Source organism: Trachymyrmex cornetzi, unplaced genomic scaffold (genome assembly GCF_001594075.2).
Source record: "Trachymyrmex cornetzi isolate Tcor2-1 unplaced genomic scaffold, Tcor1.1 scaffold302, whole genome shotgun sequence".
Classification (NCBI taxonomy): Eukaryota; Metazoa; Arthropoda; class Insecta; order Hymenoptera; family Formicidae; genus Trachymyrmex; species Trachymyrmex cornetzi.
In genome coordinates this window covers 825771-847050 of record NW_017297714.1, presented here as the reverse complement: position 1 = coordinate 847050, position 21280 = coordinate 825771, and the positions used below count along the sequence as shown (strand labels likewise).

The 21280-nt window shown below is 35.2% G+C and overlaps 1 protein-coding gene across 1 annotated transcript in view; it reads right to left on the bottom strand.

Annotated features, from left to right (window-relative positions):
• Window positions 1–21280, bottom strand: part of RhoGEF3 (Rho guanine nucleotide exchange factor 3) — a 179008-nt gene that overhangs the window by 108946 nt on the left and 48782 nt on the right. Inside the window, exons 5-10 of the mRNA XM_018509523.1 lie at window positions 19592–19841; window positions 18042–18973; window positions 17623–17760; window positions 16355–16737; window positions 15074–15826; window positions 14327–14783 (exon numbers count right to left, since the gene is read on the bottom strand). Coding sequence (XP_018365025.1) covers window positions 14327–14783; window positions 15074–15826; window positions 16355–16737; window positions 17623–17760; window positions 18042–18973; window positions 19592–19841 — 2913 coding nt within the window. The remainder of the gene's footprint in view (window positions 1–14326; window positions 14784–15073; window positions 15827–16354; window positions 16738–17622; window positions 17761–18041; window positions 18974–19591; window positions 19842–21280) is intronic.

Here is a 21280-nt window from a genome sequence, read left to right as displayed (position 1 = left end):
TAAAAACATACGACTTTTTAAGTTTTTAAATGCCTATACTTATAAGAATCAAATCTGATAACGGTTGAACGATGTAAGTACGATACAGAATCTACGATAAAAGGTAAAAATAAGGAAATGAAAGAGAACAAGATGAAATGTTACAAATCAACTAACGGGCAGGGCTGCCAGCATTAAGAAACACCATCTGAGTGTATATAGATATTATTTTATCCTTGTTCAACATTCAGTGAACAACAGGAATGAAATGATATCAAAATATATCTTGAATTTCCGAATCCACTCCTACGCTTCGAAGAACGATCGATCTCTTACTAAATGAATCGATCTACCTTAAAATCGGATACTGGCGAATCGATTAAAAGATCGGATCGAGATCGTACATCCCTATCCGCAAGCCAGCCCAGTCGAGAGGGTAAATCGTGTACTCAAAACAATTTTCATAGCCTTCCTAGATCGCAACCACTGCGAGTGGGATGTTCATCTGAAGAATTTCCGTTTCGCGTATAATACCGCACATTATTCGTCGGTCTGCACCTCACCTGATTTTCTGAATTTAGGTTACGAGTTAGAACCAGTACACGTTGCGTCGACGGTGTTAGGGAGCCACTGAGAAGTGGAACTGCGAAACGCTGCGAAGTGGGAGGAGCGCCTTATCGTCCACGGCTCATAATATCACCGCCAAACTATCTAAATTAATGTCCATAGCTACCGAAATCGTTTGAGGAGTTACCGTCGTTTCCGAAGGAAAATGAAGAAAGCTCGTGAGGACTTTTGGCGACGATATTGCCCGACTCTGAGACGGTTTTTTTATGAAATTCTCGGATTCTGGAAGGAACTCTTTTCGCCACAGCCGCTATTCTATCTTGGGGCGTCCAGGTGCGGGAGTGGCCTACGATGCGAGATGTGGAAATACAGGCCGACGCTCCGGGAAGAGCGGTGGCCATGGGTCGGGGTATACGGGCGGTTCCCACTAGACGAACTGTTACCACGCAAACCTCCCTGATTGGCAGGGGGTAGCCGTTCAAACGGACCCTGCCTTCGCCGTGGAATCCATCCTGGAGGTGAAGAAGCGAGAGGAGCGTTAGGCCGAAAGAGCTGAGGAGCGTCCAGTTATCCTCCGCATGGGATGCTGGAATTGTGGATCCATGGGGGATCGCTATTCCCGATGCTCTGAGCTCAGGGACCGCCTCTTCTGTTACGAGTGCGGCCAGCAGGGAGTCATCCTGCGGGATTGTGAGAGATGTCGGGAGACCTGGAGGCGTATAGGACCCTATCGTCCAGAGCAGGAGCCTTCGAGGGAAGAAGACACACCCCAATAGCAGCTATATCGCGGAAACTATGTTATCGATCCTTAAAAGACTTTCTATTATATGTTGGGTCTAATAAAACGTAGATAAGCCAATTTTCGTTTGTTCCTTTCGTACTTCCTATATCCGAGCGTTCCTCTAGTCTATGAGCAACTGTTGATCTCTCTTCTCACGTGATGTGGTGTTCTTTCTCTGAGTGATTGGATGATAGGGATAGTGGTTCTTTCCCACTTTTCTGATGATACTTTCCGAAGAATTGGACTGGTTGCGTGGCGCGGGGCCAAGGTTACTTCATAGAGACGGGAAAATCTTTCTTTCGTACTTTCTTTTGGACGACTTTAGCCTGGCGATATCGTTTCCCGTTGAATGTTTCGGGAAAGGGGAGAGTATCGAATGAGTTGCGTGTCGGGAGGCAAGTTTTTTTCAGTTGCACTTTGCAAACTTTATGCGTCTTTGAGAATAGTACAGGGCTATTAGAGGGCAAACATTTTTTTTTAAGTTGCATTCTGAAAATTATATAGCTTTGACAATATTTGAGCGTATTTGAGCGTATCTGAGAATATGGGAGAATCGCGAGTAAACCCTTTACAGGATATAAGCTCAGCATAGCGAGATGTGTTAGTAGGATCACCTTTGACTAACCAAAATCTTTTTGGAGTCACTACCATTTTGAGCATTTCGTTTCTTTAAATTAAATTCTGAAGAATTCCTTTCGTTTTTGAAGAGGCTGGACGCAGCCGATTAGAGAACTGTAATTCTCGTACCGTAGATATTAGAAGGCTATCCATATATCTGCAATTCGCTCGTGATATACCGCCAGGCAACTATCGATTGAAAATTGGTGGCTACTGACGTTCGTCGTAGCTAAGACCTTCTCGATCCTATCCAGGGAAAGGGGAATTGTAACGTGACGTTCAAGTATTATCAAGTATTATTATGTTTATCCAAAAGTAATAATAATAGGCTCAAAAGATTAAATCTAATGATATGTTAATGCTAATATGAACCGACACAAGATATTAATGTGTAATATAATCAAAACTTTATTAAGCAATTGCGGTATACGTTACGACCCTCGTTTCAGGTCCTCTTCAGTACATAAATTAATGACTCAAAAACAATTAGTTATTAGTAAGGTCGCATTATGATGACTGTGTCCAATCTTAACGGAAAGTAGGACATCAAATTGACAGGTTTGATGTAACGTTGAATCGGAAAAACATAGAATTACCACCTACTCCGTTATTGAATTAAAATTTTAATAGCGAGTATGAAAACGATGAAAACGATGATAATCATTTATCCGTTGACCGTTTGAACTGTTAACATCGTTTTCATACTCGCTATTAAAATTTTAATTCAATAACGGAGTAGGTGGTAAATCTATGTTTTTCCGATTCAACGTTACATCAAACCTGTCAATTTGATGTCCTACTTTCCGTTAAGATTAGACACAGTCATCATAATGCGACTTTACTAATAACTAATTGTTTTTGAGTCATTAATTTATATACTGAAGAGGATCCGAAACGAGGGTCGAAACGTATACCGCAATTGCTTAATAAAATTTTGATTATATCACATATTAATACCTTGTGTTTGCTCATATTAGCATGATTATACATATCATTACATTGTTTATATTAATTCAACTGATCTTTAATGATTGCGCAGATTGTTTAACAATTACATTCTATCTTGCGTGAGCTCGTACCGTCGAGAGAAGTTTTTAGTTAATATCGCGTTGTTGAAAACGTAGTCGGAAGAGGTAAAATTCAGTGAACGTTTCTTCCTCGAGTATCACCGTTGATTAACCTTCTGAGGACCGGCATGTTTTTGATCGACTTTTTTTTAAAGAGCTAGAATTTTTTTGTCAATGTCATAGGGTTGAGTGGCGAAAAAAGTGACGCCACTGTCGAGTCCCTAAAGGGGCCTTCGGTCCTCCAAAGGTTAATTATCCAGCGTGTACAGGAAATTGTAGATAGTTGATAGAATATACTTGTTACTATTTTATTGTTACAAATTCTGTGTATTTCATTGCTGCAATACTCTACTCGTTCTCCGAAATCTCTTCTGTCCCTCACGAACCACTCCCTTTGCCAATGTCGTGGCTAAGCAGTCGGCTATCTGAGCTATCATCGACATTCACGATTCTTTTGAGCTTGTTTCGAGTAAATTTCCGTTAAAATTCTGCGAAAGAGTGATTATCGATATTGTGGTTAAGAATAGTACGGACTTTTGGGAATTATTTATTCTGAGTATCGACTAATTACTATCTGCGAAAACCATAGAGAATATTAATTGTGAACACACGACAAAGCTGCATCACGTTCGTTTATATATATATATATAAATATATACATACATATACACTTACACACAATAATCGGGGGATCACTTTAAAACCTGCAAATTTTGCCAATCTTTAAGAGGCTTCCAGGGATCGCAGGATATTTTTCTGAGTGCATTATAAAAAAAGTTAAAATAATATTTTCTGCTCTATCAAATGATCTTTTTTGCGAAGATCTGCAGAAGCAAGTCGTTAATATTCTGAAAAATTCACGATTTTCTTGCTTTTCACGGACAAAATAATGTTAATTGACAGAGTAAAAAATATTATCACATAGGTTTTGAGAAATCAAAAACCTTTCCTTTAAAATGACACCACGAACATTACTCTAACATGCTTAGGAGTTGAGTTATCAGGTTCCAAAGTAAACCGTGCATTTTACAAGATTTTGGTTAATCATTGCTAGCGTTCGTGTTACCCAATGTGCACCGTGGGGAATTTGTACCTCGGACGTAATTCGTACATTATGTGTGTAGTGTGCAATGTTGTGTGTGTGTGTGTGCGTGCGCGCGCGCGCGCGCGCGCGCGTGTGTGTGTACAGAGTGCTCTCTAAAGAAAGACCGAAACAACGCTTAAGGGGAGATACCTGAGATCATTTTAAGATGAAAATCCTAATATCAAAATGTTGAGGAAAAATATTTTTTTTTAACGTAATAAGTATCAATAATTAAAAATATCAGTAATTATATCTTCCGTACATAATTTTATATTGATATTTGCAAGAGGCAATAATTAGTTTTCACTTTTAGCATTTTGCGTTGTATCATACTTGAACGCACAAATTTTAGGCGGTATAATTCGCTAACATTAAATGTTTATAGTTCAAAAACTATTATAGTCTCGATATTTTGGTATAGGAATTTTCGTTTTAAAATAATTTGAAGAACCTCTTCTTAAGTGTTGTTCCGGTCTTCACCGTTCGGGGCATCTTGTTTGGGCGTGCACACAGCCATACACACACATACACACACTCTCTCTCTACACAAATGATGTGTAAACTCTAATCGAGTAACCTTCCCTAATGCACATCGTGATGCGATTGTGATAATTATCTAAAATTTTGCAAAATGTACCGTTCAATTTAGAATTTGATAACTCAGCTTCTAGACATGCTAGAGCAATGTTCGTGGTGTTATATTAAAAGAAAAGTTTTCGATTTCTCAAAACTTATTGGTAATGTTTATAGTGACATTTTTCATTCTATCTTTATTTTGTTCGTAAAAAATTAAAACATCGTGAAATTTTCAGAATTTTAATATGACCTGCTTATAGTCTTCGCGAAAAAGACCATTTGATAGAGCAGAAAAAATTATTTTAACTATTTCAAAGTCAATATTCTTTATAATGCAATCAGAAAAACTGTCTTGTAATCCCTGAAAGCTGAGATACAGCCTCTTAAAGATCGGCAAAATTTGTAGGTTTCAAAGTGATCCTCTAATTGTTATGCGAAGTGTATTTTAAAAAACATTATGATCACTTTTTTTTTCCAATATTTGCAACATTTCTGATGACAAAAAGAAAAACAACATTTCGTTTGTTCAATTATATTTTCAGTAACCCTTTTTTTTTGCTTAAGGGGTAACGCCACTCTAGAGCTCGAAAAAAATGATGTGTTTTTGATAATTTTTTATGGAGATACAATAAAGGAAATGGGAAATCTGTTTATAGGGGTTTATTATACCTGTTCTGAAGTAAATAAAAAAATTTTTAATTAACATTTTTAAACAAAGTGGCGGCTACATAATACGAAACTCAAGACCACCTCTCACCGAAGGGCCGGAAAAGTTTCTCCCACAATTTTCAATCTGGAACAAAAAACTAAAATTTTTTGAAAAATATATGATTGGCTACAGAAGTACGTAGGGATTTTTTGATATTTTATCAACTTTTCTTGTTATAAACAATTTACGGTGAAATTTTTTTTACCGAAAAATGAATTTTTTTTCAGATAAGCACTATTGTTTCAAAATTCAATATTTTCAAAATCCCCTACGTACTTCTGTAGCCAATCATATATAGTTTTCAAAAAATTTTGGTTTTCTGTTCCAGATTGAAAATTGTGGGAGAAACTTTTCCGGTCCTTCGGCGAGAGGTGGTCTCGAGTTTCGTATCATGTAGTCGCCATTTTGTTTAAAAATGTTAATTAAAAAATTATTTTATTTACTTCAGAACATGTATAATAAACTCCTATAAACAGATTTCCCATTTCCTTTATTGTATCTCCGTAAAAAATTATCAAAATCACGTCTTTTTTTCGAGCTCTTATAGAGTGGCGTTACCCCTTGAAAGGTAAGACATCTGTAATTATTATAGGCGGGGGAAAAGAACCCCCAAATTAATTTTAGTGATTAATGTTTTGATAGATGTTAATAAAAGAATAGAAAGCGTCAGTATAGTCAATAATTTAGTAGCATGATATTCGCAGTGCATCATTCGGGCAGTGATTAATGGCACACGCAGTTATTGCTGAAGCGCATCGCTAAATGCGTCGAATCGCAATTTGTTGATTAATCAAGGTACCCGGTTGTGCTATCAAACTGACGAGTAGAAATCATAATTTCCGCTTGACTTTGACGCGAAACGCACGCGATTTGCGCTTTCAAGTGTATCAAGTGTATACAGTGCTGTCCCAATTATGAGTGTGAATGAATACGTGTGGCCGCGAAATCAATAATACTCGTCCATCTATATGAGGATCAGCGAAATGGACCAAAGAAAATAAGCGGCAACACGATGCATCGATGCGAGCGATGAAGTTCCAAATATAACGCAAATAGCGATATATTTTGATTGAAGGGCGTGAGCGCGCAATCTCCATTATTTCGAGGGCTTTTAATTCGACAGCTCGATGTAACATTTCGCATTCGATTGAATATCGCATATTCGAAAAAATAAAATTCATAACCGCACAGTTTAAATATTTAAACAAAAAAATTAATCAAAATAGATTAATTTTTAGTTACTTCAGGGATCATTATTTCCTTTATTGACGTTCGATTTTCTATGCATTCACGTTTCTCAGAGTAATTCTTGAGTCTAATCTCGTATGAAATAAACATTTGGTAAATTCGATGGCTTTGAAGCGGAAGATGCACTTCGATCAATCTCGATAAAGCGATACGTCAACAAGTTTTGTGGAAAAGACTTGGAGTAATTTGTGAAGTGTACGAGCATTAGGATTATACGAGAATACGAGATGTGAATTTCCGATCAATCCGTCGAACAATTAGATGACTCTCGTCTCTAATCAGTATCAGCGGTCGATTCCTCGAGATTTGGCCGACCACCTGTCGCACGAATTACGATCCTTGGGAGATTAATACTCCAAGCGTGGTCGATGTCGGTATACAGCACAGAATCAAGCTTTGCGACCTGAGAAGTTGTCTTAGTTTCTACGCCCACATACAGAATTCTCGATATACGTAGGCGTCGTTGAAAAGTAAACGAGAATTTACTTGACCATAACATTGCTGTTATTGAACTGTATCCAATCGCGGATCTGGTAAATTTTTCTATTTTCATAAAGCAACAAGAAGAAAAGAGACGTAAAAAATTCTTTGAAAAATTCTTTTTATTATTTAATCAAAAGAAATTCATTGACAGTTTATTTATGAGTAAATTAAGAAATTCAAAAGTTAAGAAAAAATTTCGAAAATTTGAAATATTTCTTTTAGGTAAAATACACACGGAGAGAATTTTCTCTTAGAATTTAGCTTGAAAATCATGATAATAGTGGGACAACATAGTATTTCAAAGAATTGTATATGAGTTTCTTTAATTTATTAATATGTGTCATAATAAGATATGTAATATATTTTATTAATTTTACTAAAGGATATAGTAAAATTTCAACATTTTAAAATATGTTACGCAGTTTATGATTCTTTATTATTTTAAAAGAATAGATGCTAGTCATGAATATATAAAATAGCTTATACAATTTTTACCATACAGCATGATATTTTTAATTTGATTTAGTCGCTTATAATTTTACCATGTAACATAGTAATTGATCGACTGTAATCGATATTTATCGATTTATTTTCGTTGTCGAGTGTGTCTCTAGCTACGCTAGAACTTACTCACTTCAAAACATTTTACAATCTGCATTATAATTTTTACTACATCATTTATAAAAAGTCTCTTGTATATTTCAAAAAATCTATCGTTACTGATAATATTTCATTATTGTCAAGTTGTCCCAAGTTTATTACCAAATATGATGAAATTTGTAATGAATTTTGCGGTAAAAAATAACGAAAAATTCTTTCCGTGCAGAGAGCAGAAAATAAATTAATTTTATAATTTTAGAGTTATTCGATATTTCTATAAAATAATTTAGTGGAGAAATATTATAAGATACATTTATAAAGTATGATCTTAATTAACCTGATTTATATTAATTTATATTAAAATAATAAATTATATTAATTTATATTAAAATTGAGTAAAGCGTCAAAATATTATCATGGCTGTTATAAATATATATATTGTATATATATATATATATAGTTAAAATCTTGTTTATGATTTTTATTCATTCTAATCATACTAATTATATTTTTCTGACATTACTTTAGTTATTATCTTTTATAGCAACATTAAACAATGTGTATTTTGAGGATAAAAGTTGTCCATATTATTATTATTATCATCGCCACTACCGTGTTATTATATAATAAATATTACTACGGATGTGCAATAAATTATTATCGTAATTCTCTCTCTTCTCTTATTGTACCTTGATTTTATAGTGTGAAGGAGAAATATATTTATTGCTCTCGTATAGTTGTAAAAGAAATATGTGTATATAAATATTAATATTAATATATTATTAATATTATAGATATTAATTTCTTTTCGATATTCTTTTTATGAATATATCTTATTAGTTACAAAAGACAAGGCTGTTAATAATTTTTAATTATCTTTTAAGAAATTTGTTATTTTCTATCACTTGAAATTTGTTACATTTGATATTTGTATTTTCGTCAAGGAATTTTTCCGATAAAGTAAGGTAAAAAAAAAATAAAAATGATTAAAGGATATTTCGGAGGCGTCATAAAAGGAAGGGTAGTATGATACATCGATCGGTGACACTTATGGCGTCGTGAACCGAAGAATGTGGTTTCTCTTGATAGATAACACTCCATAAATATTAAATAAACGTCAGTCATCGCGTGCACGTAAAGTGAGATTTCATAGCCTAGATAAAGATCGATATTTCCATTTGCCGACGATACTGTTTATTTCATTTACTGGCTGCCACTTTTATTAAAGAAATGTTTATGGCGAGCGTTGAGATCTACAATATGCACTATAGTTATTAGAATTAGAGGATTGATGGAGAGAGATGAGTAGTGATCTGGATATGTCATCAAAATGAACGATCTCATGCGAATGGTTGCGACATCAAATTAATAATACTTCTCGACACATTTTTATAACGTATTAGTAATATTGAGGGAATAATATAATAAATAGAATATCTGTATATAAATTTATATATTTATATTTAAATCTAAATATTTATTTATATATTAATATTATTTGTAAATAATATTAAATTAATTTAATAGAGGAAAAGATGATATTATAATCTCCCGTTTATATATTACTAATTTTGTTAATAATTAATAATTAATATGTAAATTGAAAACTTAGCGATTATATTACATTTGTCAAAGTATATTCCTCAATCAATTTTATAAATTCAAAGTTATGAAATACATATTTATTATTTAGAACATTATTTATAAAAACGTGGCGACAAAGCATAATAGGCTTCAAAGACAAACTTCAAAAAGGAACAGAAATGGTAATGTGATATCCCACAAAAATGGATTGAAAAAATTGGTTTTGCTTAAAAGACGCAGAATTATAAAAAAATAAAATATTTCAGAATATATACATGTATACATAATTTCTTTCCTATATAGGCTGTTCAATACTAAAAATCTATAATGCATGTGAACTACAGATTAGCGATAGAATTATAATTAACTTCTTAAATAATTATTTTTATGTAAAAATTTCGAAAAATGGTTGTCAATCAGTACTTTTAGGGGACTATATTAATAAAATGTTATGCTATAATATATATGTATATATATATATATATATATATATATATATATACATTTCTGTAACTTTTAACGACTGTAACTGTAGTATTACGATTGCGCAGGTTTTATACATAATAAAAAAAATAACAGTATAATACTATTACGACAGTCGTTAAGAGTTACAGAATAAGCCCCTTAATCCTTAATCGAGCAAAAGTATTAGCTAACAGAACAGTTTAGGCCTCAAAGATCCCTATTATTCTTCAGACAAATTTTGAAATAAAATGTAATATTGAAAAACGATAGTAAAATTTAAGCATAGAAAAGTTTGTTATAAAACGTTTGAAAAAAAAATCAAAACAATATCGCACAAATAATGCTTTCTGGGCCTCTGATTATCCTCTCCTTTGTCCTTTAAAAATTAACTGTATATAACTTGAATTGTATACAGCCAAATTAAATATTAAATAACGAACAACAAACTCAAACATACATATATTCCCGTGATAATACGTTCAAGTTTATAAATAATGAGGAAACATATACTAAAATGTACCTTGAAAATGTTCCGGAACTTGATAAGTAAAAATACATCATAATAAATGTTGGCTATTGTAAATGGAATAATGATAACAGCGGGTTACTAAATAAATAATTCTATAAATAATCAATATAGTTCACTATCTAACGGAGATATTAAGAGGGCTCATTATATTTTACTTACAAGAGCCATGTACTCGTATATACCATCTTCTCTTTTATTATTAATTTAAATGTTAGTTAATTTAATATTGTTTGTAAATAATTTTAAATATATGTATGTGTATATGTGTATTTATAAATAATATTAAATATACGTGTAAATAAAGTAAAAATATAAAATATTTGTAAAAAACGGCTTATAATAAAAAAAATCTCTCATCTTTTTTAGAATGGCTGAATTGATCATCAACTATTTTATAATGATCTTGAAAAATTTGCAATCCCCGTCTTACATCTTGCGATTCCTTACAGATATCTAATGTTTTCCAACGTGACTTCCCTTCCGATAAACTCGGGAACGCGCAGTTTCTGACGTTATTCCATACAGTGGAAACTCACGCAAAGAGGTCGGCGGATCAAAAGTTTTGCGTTTCACGAATGTTAGAAAGAAGGAAGAGAGCTCATGGAACTTCGCGTTTACCGGATTAAATGTCGAGTTCAGAAACGTTGGAAACTCAGTGCACATAACATCAAGCTTGGAAGTCTGAAGGCGCGCACGAAATGACCAACTGGACAAGATTTAGCGAGAGATCAGTTAGCAACGAGACAATCGACGTAGTGCTTTACGCTTCGTCTCATATTAAATTATCATATTAATTCTCGGAATTAAATATCCGAGAATTTCAAGTTCGTACCAACTTTAACATCGTAAATTTTTTGGAAAAAAACGGATAGAATCGCGGTGTGCTGAACTTGTATAAAATACCTGAGTTAAAGAAGATCCGCCTAATTAATTTTCTTTTCTTTTAATTCTATTTATAGAGGTATACTACAATAAGTTAAGTAAAAATAAAATTTTTATTTCTTTCATTCACAAAAATAAAATATATCTTCTATATAGAATATTTTTAGATAAACAAAAAAATTTTTTAAATTCTGATATTGGGCCATGTTATATACATATGAATATAATAAGTCTTAAGTAAAAAATAAATTAAAAATAACAAAGAAACTAAACATTATCAACAATACAAAATCAAAGGCATTGAACCACTACGCCAGTTATCGTCAGCGAAAAAGATGTATTTTATAAAATTTATTACAAGACGTTTCGGTCTAAATTAGACCATCTGTTAAATTAAGAAAGAACGAATCATTGTATTAACAAAACTTGTATAATTCTAATAACTACTTTGACTTGTAGAAAACTCTATCGTCATACCAATTTTTGTTTAATTCTATTATAAAATACATCTTTTTCGCTGACGATAACTGGCGTAGTGGTTCAATGCCTTTGATTTTGTATTGTTTTTAATATTAACCACGTCTCGACTTACATTGTTCTAAACATTATCTTTCTAAATCAGTTTTAAAATTATTATTAATCATAAAAAAAGTTCCCCTTAGGACTTACTCTACTCTTAAACGTCACAATTATCTATAATTTGATTCTGTAATTAATTTTTTAATCTTTGAAAATTTCTAGCAATTGGATACAATTTTATCTTCTTAAAAATTGGCAGTGTTGAAAATCGTTATCCCTGGTGGAAGTCTCATACAAACAAATAACAAGTAAATAACAATGACCACACACACATAGCAATAATCACTTAAACGAGCCTTATTCAATGAGAGTACATTATTTAAAAAAAAATATTATCTCAAAAAATAAATTTGGTATTTTTTGATAGCTAGGAAATTGAATGATATGAAATATATTGAATATTATATGTTATAGTAAACTATAAAATAATGTGTACTTGTGATAAACTTTGCAGTGAACTGTTACAAAAATAATTCACACACACACACACTTCGTTATAAGTTTTTGTTACAGTAAACAAACATGTTGCTGTCGATTTTAATTTTTCTAGCTACTTTTTTTATCTAAATACCTCCTATGGCATCTTTTAAGCATATATTCTAGGCGTAAAGTGTGTTTTTAAGTAATTTAAAAGTGTTATATATTTAGTGCTAGGCTTTATTCGGCTTAGGTACCTTATTCTTATTTCTCTATAGCGTATTTCCAGTGAAGAACGCTTTTCGCAATTTGCATTAAAAATAATGGCAGTCAATCAGAAATCATTTTTGCCATTTCATCAAGGCTGCTTCATTATTCTACATCAACACGAAGGTACAAATCGTACGTGGGCCGCGTGTGGGCGAGTTTACACTTGTGCCCAATTGTCTCAATAAATGCGCGATTACATCGTGTCACGCTTCGCACGCGCGCTCCCAAACAAAGAAAAATTCTCATGACAACAAAATTTATTATTGATGTGACGTTCATTACCGTGCGACGGCCGAGGATTTAAATCAAGAATTAGGTCACACCGATTCGTATGCATTTGCATTCTTGCGTAAAACTGCAAATTAGCAGTCGCAACGAGCTTCAAGTCTGCACCGGGATCTACCGTATTCTCGCGCGAGTAAGCAAGTTTGTTGTTAATCTGACAAGATGACGCGAGAAGCAGAAAGGCGAAAATTAACGAGAAATTAACGCGTACATTTTCCTCGCGGGGATATATCGATGTGTCTGTTGCACGTGATTACACTGTTAGTAACATGTCATCGCAGATTCCACGCCATTCGTCATTTCGCGATGGAGCAAACGAAGGACAGTTTGCGTCGAGAAAGAAAATGCTCGCGAGGTTGCGTCGCTAAAATTACATTTACCCGCCGGACAAAGGACGCGCCAATGACTGTCGCGACGCCTCTTCCCTGCGACAGTTTAATTGAAAGCTTCACACGTGCCGTTTTGCGTGCAAAGCGCACGTGTTTTTATACACAGCAACCTCGCGGTCTCGTCTCTCGACAGAGACGAGAGTGTCTTTTAGTACTTAATATAAATATAACGTCAGATACATTAATATTGCGTCAGCTGCAACGCTTTGTGACACAAGTTCTGCAGATTTCTCTCCGAATAATCTATCTTCCAATATATTCATTTTATTTTAATTTCGATAGTTTTAATTTTGTTTTATTTGCATTTTTATTTGTATCTTTGAGCTTCATGTCGAAAGCTTGTAAATAAACTGAAATGAACAGAGGAAAATTTCGAATATGTCTTCGTGTTGTACGCAAATATTTGCCAATCGAATTTCAATGCTGTAAAAATATTAGTCTACGAATACATATACGCGTTTAACCGTATCCATTTCCGTTTCCATTTCAAAACCCGATTTTGGGAAAATCGTATTAGAGACGAACATACCTATATAAAATCCGACAGGTGCCTATATCGATCATATTCCTGTATTTTATCGGATTATTGTGATTTTATCGGAAATAATAATTATGAGAAAATTTTTATAGGGCTTATAAAAAAATCGATATGTTAAGAGAGCGTGCTTCGTTAAAAACGAATTTGCAATAACATTTTTAAGTCTAATTACGTCATAACATAAAATGTAAAGTTTAATATCGATTTCAGGAGAAATTCGCTAATAAGCGCACAGGGCCCGCTGGCTGTAATATTCGTATTGGAGGCTTAATTCTAATTCCAAGGATGCGGCAAGTCCGATAGGCTGTCCCGACGCGACTCGCGTATGCAGAGCACGTATAATGGAATACCCGACGGGGTTTCGATCGAGAGCCAATTACCAGTGCAATCGAACGGGCGCGGCACGGTGGCCCGGCAACCTAGTAAACTTAACCGCAGGATTTAAACGACCGCGGCCGCGGCCGCGGGCGCGTACTGCGTTTAAGGCGAATCCATTCGTGAATCCACGAAGCCGTCCGCCTCGAAATTGCATCCGTCGTTTCATTCGAATGGGACCAGGAGGTATAGACCACGGGCGACTTTCCATCGAGATCTCGCTTTATGAGATTTATCTGCGCGGACGAGTCACGTACTTGCAGAAATAACGTGGGAAAAAAATCCTATTACTGGTACTTACCTCTCCGCCGTGTTGTGCGCCAGGAAGGATTTGGGCAGCGACAAGGATCGCTGATGAGGATCCAGGACGATATCGCCCGTGAGCGAATCTTCACCTCGAGTTGGCGCGCTACCAGGCCTGGATAGTGTGCCGTCCTTTGGTGGTTCTATCAACGTTTTAAGCGAACCGATCACAGCATCCTCTATTGGCGTGGACGCACCGGAGCTCTTTGCATTCCGCGGACTCTTCGTCACCGTGCGATCCGACGTGGTAATCCAAATATCGCTGCTCGAAGACGATGAGGTGGTCGTCGACGAGGAGATAATCGGGCCGCCGCTTGGTGATCTATTGACGACGTTCATTCCTTGAACAGGCGACACTCTCCTATCCTTGCTGTCGGTGCTCTCGAAGGATCCCGGGAAATCGGGCTTCCGGTACACTCGATGATTCATCTGATCCCTCTTCTCCGTTCCAGAGCCTACTTTATATATTTACAGAAAACTCTAATATAAATAGAATCTAAGTTATTCCACTTATCCCATATAGCACAGATCGTTCTAATAATGTTACGACATTTCAGCAATATTACAACGTTACGAGACAATGTTGCTGTAAGCTTCTGTGCTGTATAGATATTAAAGATTAAAATAACAACTAACTTTTCTTAAAAAAAAGTAAGACACTGTTAATTTAAAATAAGTATTTGTTTCTACTTGTGACATTTTAATTTAATGGGGTAAATTTTTTGATAATTAAGCTATTACGGACCATTCCCGTTAGATCCCTCCAACGGCGACCATCTATTGGCCTGTTTGAGCATGGCTTTGGGTCTCTCCTGATACTTGCCCTGCTGACTGTTTCTGCTCTTCCTTAAGTTATCTCTCTCGCGAAGCTCTCGATCATCCATTCGCTCGAGAGAGGCCGGTGAAGAGCTCGCACTTCCGCGATGACTACCAGCATCGGTGGAGAGTCTGTGATGTGCTGGGTAACTCTGCGACAACTTCATGAAAACTGGTGGTGCTTGATTTGGCGAATACAAGGTTTCTCTTTGTGAGCAATGAGGCCAAAAGTCGCACGTGCTGCTATTACAACGCAGTTTTGTATCTGGGCTGATACAGAAGTCTTGATTGGTGGATGGCGCGTTTGCGTTTGGTGTTGTAGCACCTCTCTGCAGCGTTCGTGGCCGCCTTGATTGCTGCTGTTGTTGCTGTTGCTGCTGCTGCTGCTGCTGCTGCTGCTGCTGTTGCGATTGCGACTGCTGTGGCTGCTGCTGTTGTTGAGATTGTGAAGAATTCGATACTTTCGAAGACTGCTGCTGTTGCTGCTTGGAGGATATGATGTAGACGTCATATGTGTTGTTGCCTCGTCTCTGTTCTTGGCTCTCGTCGCGACGTTCATAGCGGTTTGACATCATATTTCTCGGCACGACGCGGCTACGCGTGCCATACAGGTATTCAGTCACCATCTCCGTTTCGCGGAAAAGATTCTCATTTATGGTATCGTCAGTGGATTGAGCTTTTCCTAAGGAATTTGGGAAAAATCGGATAAGAGAATGAGTTCGATTTTGATCCATTTTGATCGTTGGCATGACAATCATATATTTTCTTTAAAAACAATTCTTTTTTTCAGTTTTTTGTCCGCTAAATTTAATATAAGAAACATTTGATTTTGAACAATTAATCTACTATATAATTTTCAATATATTTCATAAAATTTTCTATTTTTTTTACATTCTTCGTGTTTTACAAAACTTTCCATTGCACATTGATTTTTCTATAAAACGTATGAAAAAATGAATAGCTATAAATTTTATGCAAATATTTTTAAATGTAAATATTTAAAATAAATTTTGCAGAAGTAAGAATAATTTATTATAAAGATATAAGAATTTCTTGCATATATGATCATTATCTTCCTTTCACGAAAATATAAGGTTTATAAAAGATACGTTTGAGAACATTTATTCTTCGCATTATAAAATATTCGATTTATGTTTGTAATTAGAATTAAATTATCTTAGGCGTAAAACATCCAAGGAAGAGTACTCACTGTTCTGAAGAACATGGCGCTTGGACCTATCACTTCCTCGATCATTCACAATTTTCACAACAACTCTGTGTGCATCGTTTGACTCTCGGGAGTGTTCTCTCTGCGGGCCCGTCGTTCCCGGCGACCTTTTCTCCGGTAATTGGAGACTCCTGGATCTTCTAACTCGGGATTGATGAGAATCGGGTGATACTTGATTGGTCCTAGCGCTCTGGTGCTGTCGCGAGGGATTTCCGCGTCTGAATGGATTAGGCGTAGGTGACCGCCCTTGTCGTCCCTCGCTGCTGGACGAGGAAGACGATGAAGAAGGTGAATTAAACATCTGTTTTCCTGACTCGGAGGATCCGGGCGATCTTCTGAGCCCCTGTTGGCTTCTATGGATTCTCCTAGATGTAACACTTAGGCGTTTCATTTTCGCATAACACTGTGAAACGTTTTGCGATGCAATACTAAATTAATTAATTTTTTAAATTCAGGAGTAATTCTAGTTACCTAATTTTTTTTTACCATCACCTGGGATATTTTTATACCAATTAAATCAATATTATAGTAACAACATATTATGTATTATTGTTTTCAATTTATTATAGTATTTGTGTATTAAATTCATATCCGTAATGTTTATTGATACGATTCATATCAATAAACATAATGGATATAAATTTAGTCCATAAATAATTTTCTAAAAAAAACATAAATAGAAAGCAAACAAGTATTAAACACGTTAGGTAGTTTGTTATAGCATATATTTCTAAAAAATGAAAATTTTAATTAGTATAACGTTTTTTTATTTCGATGGAATTCACATATTTAAAGCTTTGTAAAGAATAGTTATTTAAAAAATAAATAAATAAAAGTTATATACCCATATATAAAACAATATTTTACACTCATTCATATTTCTTTTCGCCACTGGGATATAAAAATGCCCCAGGTGACTATTCCTGAGTTAATACACATACATATATGGAATTTAAATTTAAAAAGATTGAAAGATACAAAAATAAATGTCCAAAATGTTTGTGCATTATACAAATTAAAAAAACTGTTTAATGTCCATTTACCAATGTGGATTAACTTTAATCTCTGTTTAATTCACTCTTTACTTTAATCTAATTTTTAGAAGAGGAAGAAATTAAATGTAAGTTAAACCAAGATTAAAATTAATCTATTTTAGTATAGAAATGGATATAAATAAAATACTTTACAATTTTTTCTTTGTTAAACTTCTATTTCTTATATAAGAACTTCATAAGTTTTCATATGCATACCCTTGCCTGTTGGGCGATATTCGTTCGCCGTTGGCGCGAATCGATTCTGTGGACGAATTCAAGGCAAGAGCTGATGACGACACCAAACTGAGATTTAAGGATGAACTAGGATTATCATCTTCGTCGCCATCTTCATATCTAGTATCGAAAGACCAATATTTTCAATATATTTCTAAGTTTCCGTTAATACTGTTAATGTTAACATTTCATGGTATAGTGATTATTATAATATATCTATAAATTATATGAAATATAAATTATAGACTATGCCAATTAATCGAAATGTTTACATTCATTTAATTCTGTCGTTATCAATTCTACTTTTACAAAAATTTATAATCGAGACTGAACTAATAGATTAAAAAAATCAAGTTTACCGACAGAGTCGTTCATTGCAATCAAAAAGTTTTTTTACATACCCTTCCACTGAAGAATCTGTATTCTCTGCCAAACTAGGCATAATAGGTTTTGTGACACAACTGTCAAGGCTTCGGAATCCCATCGACGAAGATGACGAGCTGGACGATTCGAGATATCTCTGCGCGAATTGCGATCTTCTGGAGGATGATTGATCCTCCAGAGATTTGGCTTGCGCCATACGATACTGTTGCTGTTGTTGTTGTTGTTGTTGCTGCTGATTGGCATTTTGTCTCTTCGACCTAGAGGACGCTAAACCGGAATTCTTCCTGGACGGAAGAGAGCTCCAGTTGACTTGGTGAGGTGGCGGCGATGGTGGCGGACTGATAATGTCGCTATCGACGATGGCATTCGATCGCGGTAGAAAAGGAGCCTTGCTGCTATAATTGCTGCGCACGGCGGAGGAAGATGAATGTCTGGAGGAAGATTTTCTGCCGGCAACGGCGTCTTGGAACGCCGGTGGCGGCGATATAATCGGCGTGATTGACGGTGGAGAGAAGGACTCCGGGATGCTGTGCGGCGACGTGCAGGCGCTAGTAGTGATAGAGTCGAAATCCTGGCTGTGCAGCGCGAGAAAATCAGGTCGCTGTGAGTCTAACCCTCTGGTAAAGTCCTGCGGACATTTACCCGGCTCGCTGTTGCAATGATAGTCCGCTAATTTGACCGCCGCCCGTCGCGACAACGGTAAAGTACCAGTGGCCGTGGTTACCAAGTTGCTCTCATAGTTTGCACGACGATTTTCGTCGAGAGACCGCTGCTGTACCTGCACCCAGCCAGAACGGCCCAAGTAAACGCCATCAACCTCGCGATCGCACCATCGGACAGGCGATAGCTCGCGACTGCAATTGCCGCTGATAAACAGCTCGCCGGAAGTGCCGCTGTTGCCCGACAAGAAGGAGTTTACGGCATCGCGTCGACGGGAACTGGTGGAGACCTGCACAGGGAAGAATCCTCGCTAATTGACACCCTAAGTGTCATCCCAATCTCCTAGCGTCATTTCATTATATTAATTTGTATTTGAATAACGCTATTCTACTAATGAAGCTGGATAATGCAACAATTATGGTAGGACAAATTTAATTCCAAATAAAAAAGAGTAACTTTGGTTAAGTTAAGAGATTGGAATGTACAGCCCATTAAATACACATTATGTTTCATTAGTTTTTCTCCATAATGGAGCAAAGTTGATTGTAGAATAAATCATATAAAGCCATGTTCGTAAATATTAATCAACGCTAAACGTAATTTAAATGATCATTTATTAAAGCAACAGTCAGGAAAGGAACTCATTTAACTTAAATTAACATTTACTACGGCAATCCATGGGATTGTTTTCTCAAGCTTCCGCATGAATTCGATTCTTACTTCCGGGGTATGTTCCGTTTTCACGCTTATACACTGTAAGCCTTGTTGTTTATCAAATATTTAACAAGGACAAATGATGCTTACAAGCTTTACGCTGTAAGCGCAAAACGGAACATACGACTCATCTCGCGGATGAAGTAGCGGAGATTAGCAGTACGTTTCTGACGTCTTTGTGATCCCCACTTACCTGGCCGTGGCTGTCTTGGCGATGTTTGTGGCTCGACGTCGATATGGTCGACGTGGATGTATCGTGACGTTTCAGGGATGGTATCGAACTACCGCGGTTGTAGGATCCATGCGCGTTCCCGCTGGATTTCCCTCTGCCGCTCGCTGTCTGACTCTTGTTGCTGCTGACGCTGTACGAGGAGCCTTGAGAGCCAACCTCCCAAGGGTCCGCTGACGCATTACGGAGATGGAGGATCGATACATTAGGGCCCCTGCAACCGAAAATTTTCTCCTTTCGAGATCGGCTTGAGGTACCAAGAATAATTATTCTTAACTATATCGTTTAAATGTTTATTCTACAATATAGTTCATTTGATGTTTATATTAATGTCAATAGACTCGTGTTTGTCGAATATAAAATTGGAATTTTACACTTTTCAGATCAGGCAAAAAAGAACAAAAAGTTTATTTACGTATACATCGCTCCCTTATTTAAAAAATGATACAATTTCAATAATTAAGTTTTATAGAAAAGATAAAAAAACTATTTTTCAATTCGATAGAAAATTATTGACTAATCAAATAAATCAGCAAAAATAATATGTTCTTAGTATACACATCGTTCGTGTCTCGGGTTAATTTTTATCATTTTAACAAATTTATCATTTTAACAAAAATTATTAAGTAATTCTTACATCTACTTTGATATCTTAAAAGGTATTTCTAAGATTGTGTATTTAAACAAATTGTATATAAATGTTATAATTAATCATTCGATCCTAGTTTTTCAAAGAAAAGAAATGTGCAGGATACGAATAATCCAATTGTGTATACTAAGAGTTTATTTTGTCATTTGCAAACACATACACACACATTTCACAATCCTTTAAAAACTCATCCTTTTTTAGTTATGACAATTTTGATGATATTTTTCTAATCGCTCTTTTCAAGTTGTGACGTTTTACAATAAAATAACGATATTCGAAGAGAAGTAGAATTTTTTTAATTTTTTCATCTTATTCGATTTTAAAGGAAAGAAATTATATTTTTTATATAACATATTTTTTACTCTAAATAATTATATAATTTATTTGATTGATTCTAATTTATCGCATATCTGATCGAATTTAACAAATTTTATAATATTACACAACCTCTCTTCTTTATGATTCGTGCTTCACCACCGAAATTAAACAAGATGAAAATATATAAAATTGCTTTCTTTTGCACGGTTGCGCCCGTTTGTTCATACTTTTTTTATTGCTATCATCGAACTCAGAATTTTGCTTCATCTCGTCGTAAAAGGAAATCAACTCGTGGTGCATTTTAACGTCTCCGGGGATTTTACGCGACAGTTGGCACGGTCGGAAACCTTCCGTTTTCCGTCGATGTCTTCAAGTAAGATAGATGCGATCGTTTTCGATTGTATGCGTCCCCATGCACACTCCTTCTCACGTGCATGCCTGATGTTACAACGACGAATATTTACATAGTGATATTGTGCAAAGAATAAGCGATATGTACATATTATATATATACAGAGTGTCACTCCATCTCGCTATGGTATCAGTGTACCTAAAAAAATTTTACATACACATACACGCGCGCGCGCGCACGTCTATATATATATATATGTGTGTGTGTGTGTGTGTGGGGGTGGGTGGGGGGAGATACCTAATTTATTCAGGTTCTAGGGTAAAGTCTTCTAAGA